This window comes from Anastrepha ludens, chromosome 5 (genome assembly GCF_028408465.1).
Source record: "Anastrepha ludens isolate Willacy chromosome 5, idAnaLude1.1, whole genome shotgun sequence".
Lineage (NCBI taxonomy): Eukaryota > Metazoa > Arthropoda > Insecta > Diptera > Tephritidae > Anastrepha > Anastrepha ludens.
Window position 1 is genome coordinate 47,821,837 of NC_071501.1, and position 15,875 is coordinate 47,837,711.

The 15,875-nt window shown below is 35.5% G+C and overlaps 2 protein-coding genes across 2 annotated transcripts; both read right to left on the minus strand.

Annotated features, from left to right (window-relative positions):
* Window positions 1–8,524: 8,524 nt before the first annotated feature.
* On the minus strand, window positions 8,525–11,433 carry LOC128863921 (X-ray repair cross-complementing protein 5). The gene is made up of 6 exons (XM_054103342.1): window positions 11,268–11,433; window positions 11,105–11,200; window positions 10,810–11,054; window positions 10,613–10,738; window positions 9,873–10,554; window positions 8,525–9,806 (listed from the first exon to the last, which is right to left on the minus strand). The coding sequence occupies exons 1-6, from the start codon at window positions 11,280–11,282 to the stop codon at window positions 8,856–8,858; spliced, it is 2,115 nt and encodes a 704-aa protein (XP_053959317.1). The 5' UTR covers window positions 11,283–11,433; the 3' UTR covers window positions 8,525–8,855.
* A 2,511-nt stretch (window positions 11,434–13,944) lies between these two features.
* Window positions 13,945–15,378, minus strand: LOC128862957 (uncharacterized). The gene is made up of 3 exons (XM_054101809.1): window positions 15,204–15,378; window positions 14,622–15,149; window positions 13,945–14,554 (listed from the first exon to the last, which is right to left on the minus strand). The coding sequence occupies exons 1-3, from the start codon at window positions 15,282–15,284 to the stop codon at window positions 14,087–14,089; spliced, it is 1,077 nt and encodes a 358-aa protein (XP_053957784.1). The 5' UTR covers window positions 15,285–15,378; the 3' UTR covers window positions 13,945–14,086.
* Window positions 15,379–15,875: the final 497 nt, after the last annotated feature.

Below are 15,875 nucleotides of genomic sequence, written 5' to 3' on the forward strand. Positions count from 1 at the left end.
GTCAATCCATAGTTGAATCGATGCGGAATTGACACCTAGAAAAGGTTCAGGGCCTAGTGGCATACTTGAAGAGCCTTCATTTGTCAATTTATCAGCTAACTCGTTCCCTGTAATACCACAATGTCCAGGCACCCAAATAAGACTAACGTTGTTGCGTTTTGCAACACTGTTCAGTTTGGTGTTACATTCATCGACTAACTTCGAGTTCAAGTTCAGAATTGCATTAAGGGCATCATCAATCACACACTTCTCTGTAGCCTGTTTAGGGGTTTTACTCTGAAATTAACCATTGTGGCTTTCCACAATACTACAGAGGCGTATGTAATAATGGGTCTAATCAGGGTGATGTACAGCCAGTATACTATCGTCGGTCTTAGACCCCATGTCTTGCCAAAGGTTCTCTTACACTGCCAGAAGACTTTTGGTGTTCGAGAGACCTTCTGCTCGAGGGGCTTCTTCCAGGTAAGCTTATTATCTAGGATTACTCCTAAATATTTAACCTCAGAAGACAGTTGCAGTGTTACCCCTTTCAATGTGGGTAGTAACAGGCCTTCCATATTGCGTTTTCTAGTGAAAAGCACTAAGGTACTTTTTGTAGGATTCACCGAAAGACCATGCAATTCGCGCCAATACTCAATCTTATATGGAGCTATCTGCATTTTATTGCATATAACTTCAAGTGATCGTCCTGAGATTAATACCCACACATCGTCTGTGTAGGCTTGGATGTGTCGAATTTCCTGCAGATCATTAAGAAGAGAGTCCACCACGAAGCACCAAAGTAGGGGAGAGAGTACACCGCCTCGTAGGCAACCCTTCTTAACCTCAACCCTGGCTCCTTTATCATCATTTTATTTGCCCATTGAGAATTGCATATGATACTATAAAACCACAAAATATGACTTATGATCTTCTTCATGCATAGTAGTACTGCAACATTTGTACAAATATCCATAATTACGCTCTTTCTGCTATCTATACTTACAGAAAAGTATAAATTTGTTGGTATAGTATACAAAACTAACCCACTTTTTTGTTTTTGTCTTTTATTTACCTTAAGTTTTTAAATAAATATGGTTTAAATAGAGCTACATTTATTTATTCGTTCTGAATAAACTTTTCTGTTTGCCTACTCGTTAAAACGGTAGAGCATACATAAATACATACATAGTATATCTCATCGCATATACTTTTTTTCAGGTTTTCAGTTGCTCTCGTTCCCAATATCTAGTAGGAGAGAATTTTTGACCCATTCAGCAAATTAGAGTGATGGCCCAATTACGCACTATGAGTGCCAGTGTATAGTATGATTATGTATGAATGAATTATATGAAATAATTATGTGAATATTATCTTATCAGGTACACTTACAATTTTGTTTGCAATTTAACTGCTTATATTGGTATTTTTAATTTTAGTGAGTGACTAAGAAGTTCAGTTTGGGTTGTGATGTGTTCATATGGCGGTGTATTGGGTGTTATTTTAAGAGCTTGAGAACTTCAAATGATAATACAAAACAGAGATATTGTTGGAATTAGTTGGTTTTATTAGACGAGGTGATCTACGAACTTCGCGAACAGAAGCGTTGTTCTGGCGTAAAACGATTTATGATAGCTTGCCAAACCTTATATACAAGGTCCGGCACGCGAAGTAACCAACTTCAGACCACTCGCGCAGTTGATGCACAGACATCTGCTGTCTGTTAGTTGGCTAAATGACAGTCTAGAGTATTGTTTACCTACAAGCGCGCGGAAGCATTTACCGAAAGTCCGAAACAGAAAATCAGTAATGGATTTCAAACGTTATAGTGTGATTGCATTGTATTTGGATTGAAAATCACAACCTGCGATTCTTCGTGAGCCCGAGCTCCTTAAATTAAATAAAGTTTTTGTTTATCGCACCATTACTCGTTACATGATACTGGTAGCATCGAGAAACGTCGTGGAGGTTGTCATCAAAAGGCTGTACGTCACATGAAATGGTTCAAAAAGTGAAGGAGCGACTTGGTCGAAGTCCCCTACGAAGGGCCAATCAAATGGCGAAAGAACTGAAAATATCTGACTGTAGCATCCGCCGCAAACTGAAAAATGATCTCAAAGTCAACCCTTACAAGATCCAAAAGTCAAATAATCTCACACCAAAGCAACAAGTCAGAGAGTGAAGGAGTTGCTTTTCAAATTGAGCAATTCGTAAACTGCCAAAACGATAGGGTTCATTTGACCGACCGTTCAGGTTTTCCGCCATAAGGTCAATATGTTGCATGTTGAGTATCATTTCCCGCGCCGCCGTTGGAGTGGTTTTCATCGCTCCTGTTATGCACAGAGCAGCGAGTTGTTGAATCCTTTCCAGTGGCATTAAGTATGTCAGTTTTCTTGTCGCACTCCACCATACTGAGGCCGCATACGGCAATATCGGTCTAACTACTGCCGTGTAGCACCAATGCATCAGAGAGGGGGATAGACCCCAAATGGAAAATTTATAATTTAAATTTTATAATTAAAATTAAAAAATAAAATTTCATGAATTCATACGATTAAAGCTACTTGGACCATGATTCTTTTAAACTACCTTAAACTATTTTATGATTATACACATTATTAAATGAAGCGAATGAAAGTTTCCAACCAAAACGTATTTTTATCTTAAGGGGTTCCGGTGGTCTAGAGCTCGAAAATTTAGGGTATTTTCAGAATTTTTTTTATTTTCAATAAAAAAATAAAACACCATATTTAAATTTTTTAGGCCTTTTATTTAACTTCTTTTACATACAAAAATGAAAAAAAATTTTTTTTTTTTAAATTTTAATAATTTAAAAAATGGCGCTCAAGTGACTCTCCCGAAACATTGGACCTGGTTTTGGCTCTTATATTTTACTGAGGCACAAAAAACAAAAATATTATTAATCAGTATGATTCTGGCTATACCCCATACTAGAATAAAAACAAAGTAAATAAAAAAATAAAAATTAGGTTTTTTCAGTTTTTTAATAAAAGAAAATACGAAATAATTGAAATAATATCATAATATGATTCTCGTACAGGCGATAGCCATTGATGTTGTGACAACATTTTAAAATTTCAGACGATTCAGTTGAATAGTTTTTTTTGGTTTGACAACACCAGGCCGAAAAAAGTTGTTCTGAGATAATTGAGTTTAAAGTTTTGGGAGTGGAATTCGACCATTGATGCCGCCGCGTGATGAATCTGACTCTACCTGCTAAAACGGCTGTAGAATAGAATATACTGGGAGTATCCTTCCAAAAATTTGACAGTATATTCTTAAAAGCCTATACTTTCGAAATATCAAAAAAAAATTACTTGTTTTTTAATTCTAGGCTACCGGGACACCTTTACATTTTGCACTGCGATATTAATCAAGTGAATCAAATATTATCACTTATCGAGGAAAAATTGGTTTCAGTTTGCAACTGCCATCGAGAGAAGAGGATTTTTTTAGCATTCACTTTTCTTAGAAAGTTAGCAAAAACATTTTTTTTTTGGCAATTTTGAAAAGAAATTTGACACTAAAGTAATCAGACTCAATCAAGTGAGCGGTTGAGTGAGGCTTCTTTATATCTCAGAGACTCAAACTACCACAGCAGAAAACTTAAACAAAAGAATTACTAAAGACAGGCGCCGAGTCGAAATCAAATGATTGTGTTTGTTTTATTTGCAAGTGACTAAATGTCTTTATTCGTTCAGTTGTGATTTGATTTAATTTGTTTTCATTAAATAAAATGTTTTTTTGTTTTTGTATTATTATACATTTTTTTTAAATATTGAAAGCATTTGTTACCACCAGCTACTCATCGATTCCACGACAGTCGGTTCTACATACGTTACCGAAACGACCCGGATTTATATGCGGCTAAGGACTGTCACTCCAGCTGCATTCCCCGTATGCAAGTATGCAAGAATGTTTATGCTGCTGCAACAACAACAACAACCAGCTACTTCAATGTAATGTTGACTACACCATCTGAACTCTTTCCACCGTGTCTTCAGTTTTTTGTACAACAAACAACTATGAAACTATGGATAAATATGTAAATATCAGCATTCGTATGTACGTACGTTTCATTACGTTCATGAAATGGATGAATAAACCTTTGTATCCGTCCATTGTAACCGGCGAGTAACTGAACGCTTTGGCCGAAAAATTAAGTGAAGTCATTAGTAAGCATGTGGTCGTATGTACATACATATAATATGTATGTATATAAGAATAAGTTTGATGCCGCATATTATTTGTGTGGGCATGCTTGGAGATCTAAACGAAATTTAAATCGCTTTGAGCTCAACTCAAGATCCATACATGCCTAGTTAAAAAAATATTAATCAAAGAAATGAGTTCGTTGAACCATTTAAACCAGCTCTAGGCGATAAAAAGCGTGTTAGGAATGTGCAGAATCATCCATTTGCATATTCCTCCAAGCTTTGCTAAACAACAGCTAATGTTTACTTAAGCATACACACACACATACGTACACATTTTCTTCCATACTGGTCATGACACATACCTAGTAAAAGTGGTACAAGTCGGACATTGAACTTAGCATAGTTAAAGTGTGAAAAAGTAAATATAAATATCTTTTTGTTCTTTTTTAAGCTTTAGCAAGTAAGAAAAATTCTAGATTTGGCCGTAGTCAACATTGTTTTAATTGAAATACGCCTAATAGTCGCTGCAAGCAACCGACTTCTCGGGTTTTATTATTATGAATGTCCATTTTGATGTAGGCAACAGAAAATCGATATTTTGGAAGCTGCTATGACGGCTGCAGAACTGTTATATGGTCCAGGAATAGATGGCACAGTGTAAGTAATTAAATAATTCGTATAACTCTACATAAATCGATGGCAAAACTTTAAAAGCGTTTTTCTCAAAACTATGTTTTTTGAACTGGTGATCACTGTAACTTAAAAACCGCTTGGTAGATTACAATAAAATTTATACTGCTTTTGAAAAAAATAAAAAACTCGTGGATGGAGGGATGCATTTATTATTTTCAAAAATTTCGATTCTTTTTACGCAATTAATTGTCGGTTTTTTCTCGAAAATCTGAAAAATATTTCCTTAGGCCGCCTTATTGTTATTGTTGAAAAAAAGCTTCGATCAGGCATAAGATTATCTATTAATAAAACTAATTTCTCTTGTCCGGTTGATTTTAGATGAGTCTCCAAGGACTTGTGATGATCACCGCAAGGGGCATCTGGAGAAACGAGCTCCACACAAACCGCGATAACTTTTACAATTAGTAATTTTTTTATTTTTTTTTATTTTGCTAAAGTCAAGTCGAAACATGATGTATTACTGCTATGTTTTTATTTTTGTAAAATAAAGCAATTGACTAGCAAAAAAAATTATTGAAAATCTTTATTTTTTCGGGCCTCTTATGCATATTTTGAATGACGTGACTTTTGTGCAAGCATTTGAAGGTTAAAGATTGCTTCTCTGGTTCCTAAACCTTCTTTAAAACCAAATTGTGCTGTTGCCATAGCGGCCTCGCATTTCTTCTGTATTCTGTTATGAATAATTTTTGGGAAAATGTTTAGTGCATGGCTCATTACACTTATTAGTCGGTGGACTTTACATTGTTTTGTCTTTTTTGGTATAATGATGAAAGTAGATTTCAAACTTCCCCTGAGCTTGGATATTTGGCAGTTTCATGTATGTATATGGTATAGTTAAATGCTTTTATAGAGTTGGCATTCCACTATCGTTTATAAGTTTTAGAATATCCGCTGAAATTTCGTCACAACCTTTCACTTTGTCGATTTTCTTATTTCAGACATAGTCATTTTGTTGTTGTTGTTGTTGCAGAAGCATAATCAGTCCTTGGCCGGATATAAATCCGGGTCGTTCCGGTAACGTAGAACCGACTGTTGTGCGAACATAGTCATCTTAAGCAATGGATCACCTGTTACTTCGGTTACACTAATAGTTTCCTCTCTTGAGTCGTCTTTAAATAGTTCATTTACATATTGTACCCAAATATTATTTTCTTCGTTTTCGTGTAAGTTAAAACTATCATGTAACTTCTCCAATCGCTTGATACTTTTTCAGCAGTGTTATTCCAGCATTCGAACGGATTTTCTCCACTCATTTCTAATATGGCCATTTTTCAATTTTTTATATCAATATGAGATTTTGTCTGTGATGTTAGTCGAATTCGGATCGTTGCCATTATGTTATGATCGGAAGTAACGTCTGCACCTGAAAGTGTTCTTTTCTGCATCATAGATGATGTAAATATTTTGGTAATCAAATTTGATTGCTTTTAATATTTCTCATTCCATCTTCTGGGGATTTCCATGTTTACAGCCGTCTCTCTGGCACTTCGTAATGAGTGGTACCATTAATAAACTAATATTCTTGACAAAATTGCGCTGGTCTATTTTTCCTTTCATTTATGTACATACATATGTATGGTATATCTGCTAACTCGAATTTTCCAATCACATTTGGTGCTTCCTCATTTTAAACTATGCCAACGTCCCCATTGTTGATTTTAGTAAAAAAATCAAGTTTTAATTTTTGAAAATTCACAGCGCTTAAACCAAAAATTAAATGAAAAGTAAAAGTACAGCAGTATTTGCTTCACAAAAGTATAGGCACTGTTCTTTTATATGTTTAAAATTTTAAGAAAGACTTGGAGGCGTTGGAAGACCTTTTTAATATGGTTTTCAATCTATTCGGCACTAATTTTTTCATAAATTCTTCGCCAATATTAAGCCATTCTTCATTTAATGCTGCTTTCAATTCAGGCTTGGTGGAAATCGCGCATTTTCTGACTCGTCGTTCCAATTCTTCTATGTGATAAGCAAGCCACATCATGGGCCGTGTGCCTAGGGTCATTGTCATGCTGAAATGTGAAGGAGCTGGGTAGATTAACTGATCAGCACTTTTTTGCTAGATTTTTTACAGCATAAGCTGTGTTATGTTCTCGCCACACAGTTATGCGGCCAGCTGAACGAAAATATTGAATTTGCTTTCATCTGAAAACAAAACATTGTCCCAGTAGCTAAGAGACTGGTTTTCAAATTGTTTTGCATATGCCACCCTTTCTTTGGTTGGTTGGGCCTAGCCACACATGCTTTGTACCCAGCCTGATGCAGTACTCGCCTAACTGTTTTGGCATGGCCTTCTTTGCCAAAATCTTGTTTTACCTCCGCCGCGATCTGGGTTGATGTAATTTTCGAATCATTTTTCACTTTTCGCACAAATTGCGATCGCCTCGGTCTGTTAATTTGCGCGGACGACCAATTCGCTGCGAACTTGTGAAATTCGTTTGCCTTTTGAAGCGGTTAAAAATGGTGCGAATGGTGAAACGGCTTCGTTCCATCATTTCTGCGATCTCTACAAGCGACTTTCCTTTTATTTATTTATTTATTATTATTAAAGTCAAACATACAACCATAGGTTATTTTTACAATGATTGACCTTAAGAATAGTTTACATAAAAGGATTAACAGTAAAATCAAAATTAAAATTAAAATTACAGATAGTAGTAAAGAAGTATAAGTTGGAGAAAGTAATAAAAGGAAAGTAAGGTAAAAATAGTAGTAGTAGGAGTAGGGATCAATAGGAAGAGATTTAAATAATGTGGAACCATTTGAGTACATTCAGCAATTTTCGGCAAGGCAGCGAAGCAATTTATTTTTGAAACACGATCTTTCTTTTATACGTTTAATTTTGTAAGGTACGTTTAAATTTGTAGATTCCAAAGACGGACAGAGAACACAAAGTATTGACGTTCAGTCATCAAGCAACTGTATTTCATCGGGACTAAGTTTTATGTATAATAAATACATTATTATTTTACGCCGTGATTCTGTGGTTTCCTTTCCTTTTGGATTCATTGTGACAAAAATCTTACATTTGCAGCTACACATAAAGTGTTAGAAATGGGAAATTTAGATTTCATCTTTCTCGTAACAAATATAATAAATAGAAAACTAGGTTTAAAAATTGAATTAAAGGATGAAAAACATGTAATGGAAACGAAAACGAAGAACATTATGCGAGCGTTGTAATTCCTTAAATGAATGAGAAAAGCTTATTGTGCCTATAATTTTGTCCGGCACTGCACTATGAACATTACATATTCACATTCACCGATCTATACAAAACAAATGACGAACACCATTCAAGTATAAGTTTAGTATTTGCAATAAGGTTGCAAACGTTCATAAGTGCTGTCATACTCCCGCTTTTATTAAGTACAAAATCGAACAAACCCCAAATTTTTATTTTTATTCGTCCAGAATCTGATACATTTATTCCCTATAAGCTATCCGTTGTTTGGTTAACAGATTAAGGCTGTGTTCACCGCACTTCATAATTACAGCAATATTCCGACCCTGTTACTTTTTTGATAGCCCGTTACTTTGCTGATACTTAGCTGATTAGCTGCCGCAATATTACGGAAGTTATTTCGCTCCGAACGCGTTTTTTTCAAAATATGGTCGAATGACTTTATTCCATTTTAACTTAATTTTGCGCTAGAAACAATAATTAAACAACATTAAGCTTCAAAGTAGTATTTATTAGTTGATATGGAAAAGGAAAAATAATTAAGTAAACCAACAGAAAACCACTAAAAGTTACAAGTTTCACGAACAATTGTAAGTTCTTTATATTGGAAATTAAAAATGAAATAAGAAAAAGGGAAAATTCACAAAAGGTAGACACATAGTGTGATCTCCAGCTTCATTTCGTAGAGTCCAAAGTAGATTTACTTATTCTATATATTTTACTTTGCATACAAATTATAAATTAAATTTTGGGTAGGTTTATAATCTTAGCATACACCAACAAAAATTATTAACAATAAAAATGAATGCTGTATAGAAGCCTTACTCGTTGTGTTCTGCCATGTCATCGACTGGCAATTCATAAAACTTCTCCAGCGCACGTTTGCTCTCTAGCCAATCGGTACTGACAAAACAAAGCCCCAAATCCTTTTCAGCAACTACATGCTGCCAAAAATCTTGAAGCTTGTTCGGTACGACTTTTTTCTTCACTTCGCTTATCCATTCATTGTATTCATCAAATGAGTTAAAGTCATAGCATTGCTTACGGTAAATTTCCAACGCTTCTTCCAATTTTTTATAGTTTAATTTATCCTTAGTGTCAAACAATAAATACCAAATAACACTTCGCATTTGTTGCGCGTACATTTGAAATTTTGCGTCGCGTTCTGTGCGATTCTGTATTTTTAAAACATTGTTTTGTATAAGTTGACGGAAATCGTCAGCAGGTGTATTTTCACTAACTTTATCGCAAATCTGTGGTGAGTTACCTTCTATCGAAGTACTCGCACCACTTTCAGTATTTTCTGATTTTACTTTAGTTTTCCCACTCGTAGGTACTTTCGGCACATTTTCTTCTAACGGAAATAGCGATTTTACAACTTTAGCGGCATGCTTTGAAACTTTTTCTCGCAGTTCGGGTATTTTCCAAAAGATTTCTACAAAATTTTTATCTTCTAACATTTCTGCGAATTGTTCATCTTCTTTAACATTTGATATTATCTTCCTTTCTAGAACATCCATAACATTCTGTTCATAAATATGAGGCAATGACTCGAAAGGTAATAAGTCTGGCTGGCATATGTCACGTGGAACATCTGACTCTTTAGGATTCAATGACAGATCCATGGAATCAATCAAATTATCTATAGCATCGATTTGTTCGTTTGTACATTCCGTTTTTGGAGTACGAAGGCGTGGAAATTGAAAGTACTGATATTGCGAATGATAAGCGATCTCGATCATGGTCAGTGAGGCAGGCCTATCGGGATGGAGCTTTAAAAAATAATTGATTGCATATGTACACTATGTTATGAGTATGAATAAATCCATTATTACTACCTTATTTGGCAATAGTACCACCATCTTCGGCGCATTGAATCCGACACTATACACTTTGCAGCAGAGCATCGCCATATTTGTGTTGGTCATAGCGCGTACTAATGCATCGAGTTTCTGTGCTGATGCATTCATACCCTTTTGATGCACAATCCAGTACAACGAATCGCCACAGAAATATTCATCAGGTATAGAGTCACGCTTCATAAATCCCACGAACTTGAGTCCCGGCTCATAGCGTTCCTTCTCGTCTTTTAGCGATTCATCAAATGGTATCGGGGTGGAACCTAACATGTAACCTTCAATAAGCTCAGTTTCACTAGGCTCTATTTCTGTGCCACGCACAAAGGACTTCAGTTCGCGAGAAACAAGTTCATCTTCTTGGCCCCAGCATTTCTTTAATTTTATATTACTCTCGTCCTTCATATAGATAACTCCAGATATTTTAATTGTGATTTCTGAACCAACTGTTAGTTTGCTGTTCCACACCCAAGGTCGTTTGTTAATAATTTTGAAAACGCAGCGTTTAGCTTCTTCAAAGTTATACAGTTTTGCGCTGCAATTTGTGATAAGTTGCAAAGCATAATCTTCATTTTTCAACTGCTGCTTACTTTTCTTGCCTTCGCGAAATATTACTTTGGGCAGACCGCTGATTGGATTATCGACGTATTGTATATTCTCAGAGCTGTTAAAACGGATTAGTGTTTAGTTAACATTTCGCTAGACGAAGCAAGTAAACCTACATAATAACCAATTCGACTTCTGTTTGTGCTACATTTTGTACAATAACGTCGTACATGTCATATGAATTCGGTGCATCATTGAAATCATAAAAGAACAAAATGCGCGATCTTTGAAATTTGAAACATCTGCAATAAAGTTATACAATTGATGTATTATAAAAAAAAAATCATTTCCTGACGTATTTGATTATTCTTACTCTTCACCCCTTTTGAGCACCTCCATCGCAACCACAAGAGCATCTAACCATTCACCATCGTCACAAGCGTCTTCATTTACAAATTTATAGAAGTTTAACAGTAACTGCCAAGTAGGACATTGTGGCTGCTGATACTGCGTTATATTGTTATAACCATCTGGAAAAACATGCTCATTTACATCGTTCAATGTTTTTTCACTACCGAGCAATACAAATGAAACGAAATCTTTTCTACCGGCGCAAATCTGGGAGAGATTCATTAAAATTGGCTCGATTTTAGGTGCAAATCATTTACCTTATCTTTCAAAATGTCTGCTACTAATTTTACCGACTTTAGTTTAAAATCTTCATTAGCGGTTGGGCGTATATCCAATACGACAACAAGAAACTCCTGAAAGTTATTAAATGTACATTATTTGAGTTTGTTTCTATTTATGCAAAGAACAATTTTGTTGTACCTTATTCGCAGCCATATTTGAAAGCTCTTTAAACGAAATTTAAATATAAATCTGGGAAGTAATGATAATAAATATCGACTGTTTTTGGTAGCAATTGTTGTGAAACTTAGCCTCCCGCCACATACAAACAAATGTCTGTTATAGCACAAACTTTTCGACTAGACGGTCCGAAAGAAAGTCGATAAATGTAGCCGGTTTTTCTAACTACTCTCATCTAGTTATCAATTGAAATAATCGATTTGCCGTCACTTAAAATGCTGTCAGAATCTTTGTGTCGTTGTGCATTTGACCGCATTATGTGTAAAACATACCATGGTGCCACAATGAAAGTATTGCCGAATTTAACAAAAAGCAGCAGATGTTCTTTTCGTCAAAGCAAATACCATATTTCATGGGGTATAAACAAATTTTTGTTGATTGTGAAATATATTATAAAATTGATCCTTACGCGAAAAAGGGTTTTAAAATAATTTATGGTTGTTGTAGCAGCATACACATCCCCCCTACCTACATACGGGGAATGCTGCTGGAGTGACAGTCCTTGGCCGGATATAAATCCGGGTCGTTTCGGTAACGTAGAACCGACTGTCGTGGTAGTAGTTGTAGGCGTTGGGTTCGATCGGTATCGGGACACGTTTATTTTGGAGGACACCTCGGTTAAGGCTATCCTTTTCTCTACTCTTTCAATCTTATATGGAAGAGATAAGAGAGTATTTTAATTGACTCATTTAATTTAAATATCTCTTATTTTCTGCATTTAATTTGATATAATTAAATACTCCATCCAAAAAAATTTGCACGATACAAAATTGTTCTCTTTTAAACAGTTGTCGTTTTCGTCGCATTTGCCGTACGGCAAACGTAGAAAGATGCCAATTTTTATGCAATCCGGCATGTCGAATACACATAATCTATTTTGCTGTAAGTCAAAATCGTTGTCGCAACGGACCCACTGAGACGGGGATATAACGTCACTCCCACTTGAGTTTCCTTAAAAAAAATAGGGGAATTGATCGACAGCCATGATAGTCACCGACGTTTTCGATTGAAATAAAATAAAATATTTTCGATCAATATTCTCACTTAGCCTTGAGGTGATGACAGCACAAATTTCGGTGTTTTGTTTGTTATATCTGCAGCATATCCGTTTTTATGCGGATGACGCCATGGTAAAAACGTATGTGTGTGTGTATAATTTCTTGTGATTGGTGGTTTGTATTATTTTCGCCTACTCTTTCTCTTCATAAACAAGAGATCTCGGATCATGACGTCAGCCACCATAATAATACAAAGCAAACGAATAAAAAAAACAAAAGGAGGAGAAAATATACATGTTTGTAAAAGTTCCGTGAATGGCTTGGTAATATTGTAATTTATGACATTTAAATAAAGCGAACTAATGAAAACAAGGTGCCGCGTGTTAAAAATATCTCCGAATGTAGTTTTTCTGCGTTTTTACGCGGATGACGCAGTAGCAAGCAAATCTAATTCAAAGGGTGGCGTCTTCTGAAAACAGTTACCTTATTTTACGCCTTTTTATCATTCGTGGCCATGATCCATGTGATGTCAACCCATCAGCTGATTCTTTCAAATTCGCTGAGAGTCATTTAACAGTCTGATATATGGCCTTTGGTGACGCTCCAGCATGCTTGTCCAGCAGGCTTATATGTGTGCGTGTCGGGTGCTTGACGCTAATATCTAAAATTTTTGATTTTCATCATTCAAAAGCCGACAACAAGTATGTGTGACACGAAGCAAGTACGAGTGTCACCCGACACGCACACATATAAGCGTGCTGGACAAGCATGCTGGAGCGTCACCAGAGGCCAATTGGTCACACATCTGAAATTTTTTGGCCATGGCTTTTGGCAATCGTTGGTTTCTGTGGGCAATCGGATTGACCAACTGCCATCGGCATTTGAATATCGATTTATTTCACGTATCAGAAATAAACGTTATCTCGAATAAAAACATTAAACGTTGAATTCGAGCAACGTGAATTCTGAATTTTAACGAACAAGTTGTCGCAAATATTCCGTTGCCGGGAAGAGTTAGGGCGCTGTTAGCCAAGGTTTAGACATAATTTTAATTAATTTAGACCAAGCTACCAAACAAAAATTATTTACAGTCCCGATCCCTAACGTAGCCTATTTTACCGCGCAAGAAACCAATTAGTTCTTTTACGTAAAAACAATACTTTTTTTCTTGGCTGGCTTTTCCCCGCCCAACTTTTGTCAGAGCAATGGGCTGGGACTTCAGCTTCTTGTATTTAAATGTTCTTTGCTTGATATTATCACAACTGGACATTTCGAAAATAGTTCCTTTTGTTTCAACCATTAATTTAAAATCATATGCATACTTTTTATTTAATAATTAATATTTAATTAATTTAATAATTAATAATAACAGTACATCACAATTATAAGTAGATTCTTGGATTGCCTACGGCTAGTCTATATCGATAACTTTTGGTAGCAATATTAATATTCCAAAAACGGAGCATAATTTTTTAAATCGTTTAAAGTTATTAACTTCCGTTGTTTACTTAGACAATTTTTAGAATTTTTAATTGAATTGAATAATCCGATGGTGGAGGTGGATGGAAAGTTTTTGTATTTTTTTTTCATTCTTTCTATCGCTTATCTAACACTATAAAATCAATATTAATACTCATGAATTTGAAAGAGTTGAAACATTTTGGTATATTTTATTTATCCCGTATTTACAAGGTAGCTTAAGAAAAGCAGTACAAATGATTTCGCACTGCCTTACACATAGTGCGTACCTATTCGATTATATTTTCATTTTATTTCTACACCTTAACTTTCAGGTTTGCTGAAAGGTGCCACACAACCAGCGCAATTATAAAACTCCGCTGGCTCTTTATCGTCCATATCGTCAAAATAATCAGAATCTCTTGCCCAGCAAGGCCCCAATTCTTTGGCTACTATATGCTCACGCCAGAAATCAACCATTTGGCGCTTGAGTAGCTCATCGCGAACCGAACTTATCCATTTATTATAAGACCAAGGGTCAAAAAAGCATGCATCGGCTTTTAACTTATATAGTAAGTCGCCGGCTTTAGTTTGACTTTCTTCGGAAACAGTTTCTTTCGAAAATAAGAGTTTCCAGATAATATCACGCGCTGCTATTGCAATTTTGGTAAAATTACGTTTAATGATTTCATCCTCGACAAGTTGATCTGCTCGAACTTTTGTATTCATTAAGTTTTCGTAGTCATCAGCTGGCGTATCAGTAGAGATGTCTGCTTCAAAATCTGCATCAAGCTGAAGGAAATATTTAAGTATATAAATATGTTTATATATGCTTATATTATTGTATGTTTGTACGTACATCTACACGATCTTCTGTGGTAGATTGCGGCATTTCTGGTATAGCAGAATTTCGCCTCTCCCCAGTTACTTGTCCAAAAGGAGCAACACAACCAGCATAATTATAGAAAGCAGCTGGTCTTGGATCTTCCATATCGTCAAAATAGTCAGAATCTCTTGCCCAGCAAGGACCCAATTCTTTTTCTACCATATGTTCTCGCCAAAAATCCAGCATCTGTCGCTTCAATAGTTCATCGCGAATACCAGTAATCCAGTTATTATACGTAAATGGGTCATTGAAACATGCATCTTCTTTCAACTTATTTAAAAAAGCAGCAATTTTAGCTTGATCCTCTTTCGTTAAGGAATCAGACCCAAAAAGCAACTCCCATAGAGCTTCACGTGCTGCTGCCGATATTTTCTGATAATTACTCTGCAGAACATCGTCGTCATCTATATCCTCCGATTCAACTTTTTCGTTCATAAGCCGCTCGTAATCTTTTAAAGGTGTCTCCAAAGATATTTTTGGATTGAAATTGGACGTTGGTACCTGCAGTGAAGACGTTCATCCCTTTGCCAATTTGAAAATTCAAAGAATACTTACAGCGCTGTCCATGGTGATTCTAGTATGAATTAGTGTGGGAGTTTTTGATTTTAAAAGATTGGTAGACCTGGAGTTAAACATCACATCGAAGCAGTAAACCAGTTGAATAAATAATAAATAACATGACGCAATATTATCGCAATGGTGGTGATGCCGGATCTGAAGGTGGGATTTTTTATTAATACATTCCTAATCTTGACTCCACATAAAGTTATAAGTTTTATAATGCATAATCGTTGTCCCGTGTTTAACTCATTTTTAGTAAAGCTAAAAGTACGTTCAGATATGCAGTAATTAGCAATAAGCCCATTAAATTAATCTACCCGTTCACATATGGCAGATTACCTGGAAAATTGACAGTCAGCTGACAATACTGTTTTCAAAGGGTTTTCTGCATAGCAATTGCTTTGTTGGAATATTTTGGGGTATTTTGTTTGTTTAATTATAATTAACGATATGAAGAAAAGACAACAAGAAGCAATATTTGATGTAATTGCGCAATTGTATACTAGTATTAACATTGGAGAGAATCCGTAAACGACGTTTACTGAGATTTCAAAAAATTATGGCAGCAATACGAATTCGAAATTTGATATTACATTTTATAATAAGTAATAAGAGGGCAGAACGTTTATGGGCACACGCTTTTTTCTGTTATATGAATGCATACCT

Coding starts and splice junctions, on each gene's coding strand:
- LOC128863921 (XM_054103342.1), bottom strand. Junction 10,739..10,809: donor GTGCTCAAAAGGGGTGAAGA/GTAAGAATAATC, acceptor ACTTTATTGCAG/ATGTTTCAAATTTCAAAGAT. Junction 9,807..9,872: donor TGGTACTATTGCCAAATAAG/GTAGTAATAATG, acceptor TATTTTTTAAAG/CTCCATCCCGATAGGCCTGC.
- LOC128862957 (XM_054101809.1), bottom strand. CDS start 15,284: ATGTTTAACTCCAGGTCTACCAATCTTTTAAAATCAAAAACTCCCACA. Junction 15,150..15,203: donor GAATCACCATGGACAGCGCT/GTAAGTATTCTT, acceptor TCTTCACTGCAG/GTACCAACGTCCAATTTCAA. Junction 14,555..14,621: donor CCACAGAAGATCGTGTAGAT/GTACGTACAAAC, acceptor TATTTCCTTCAG/CTTGATGCAGATTTTGAAGC.